A 293-nucleotide genomic window follows, 5' to 3' on the forward strand; every position below is an offset into this window, starting at 1 on the left:
TACTGGAGAGAAACCCTATAAATGTGAAGAATGTGGCAAAGACTTTAGTACATTCTCAATCTTTACTAAACATAAGAAAATTCATACTGGAGAGAAACCCTGCAAATGTGAAGAATGTGGTAAAGACTTTAGTACATTCTCAATCTTTACTAAACATAAAAAAGTTCATACTGGAGAGAAACCCTACAAATGTGAAGAATGTGGTAAAGTCTTCAGCTCTTTCTCAGTCTTTAGTAACCATAAGGTAATTCATACTGGAGAGAAACTCTACAAATGTGAAGAATGTGGCAAAG

At 34.1% G+C, this 293-nt stretch overlaps 1 protein-coding gene across 2 annotated transcripts in view; it reads left to right on the plus strand.

The window, feature by feature from the left end:
• LOC111524840 (zinc finger protein 676-like) overlaps nt 1-293 on the plus strand; it is an 18,534-nt gene that overhangs the window by 17,882 nt on the left and 359 nt on the right. For both annotated transcript variants that reach the window (XM_026448193.1, XM_026448195.1), the window contains one exon: nt 1-244. This exon is cut by the window's left edge and continues 997 nt beyond it. In XM_026448193.1, the coding sequence (XP_026303978.1) occupies nt 1-244 (244 nt within the window). The remainder of the gene's footprint in view (nt 245-293) is intronic.

Source organism: Piliocolobus tephrosceles, chromosome 21 (genome assembly GCF_002776525.5).
Source record: "Piliocolobus tephrosceles isolate RC106 chromosome 21, ASM277652v3, whole genome shotgun sequence".
In the NCBI taxonomy this organism is placed as follows: Eukaryota; Metazoa; Chordata; class Mammalia; order Primates; family Cercopithecidae; genus Piliocolobus; species Piliocolobus tephrosceles.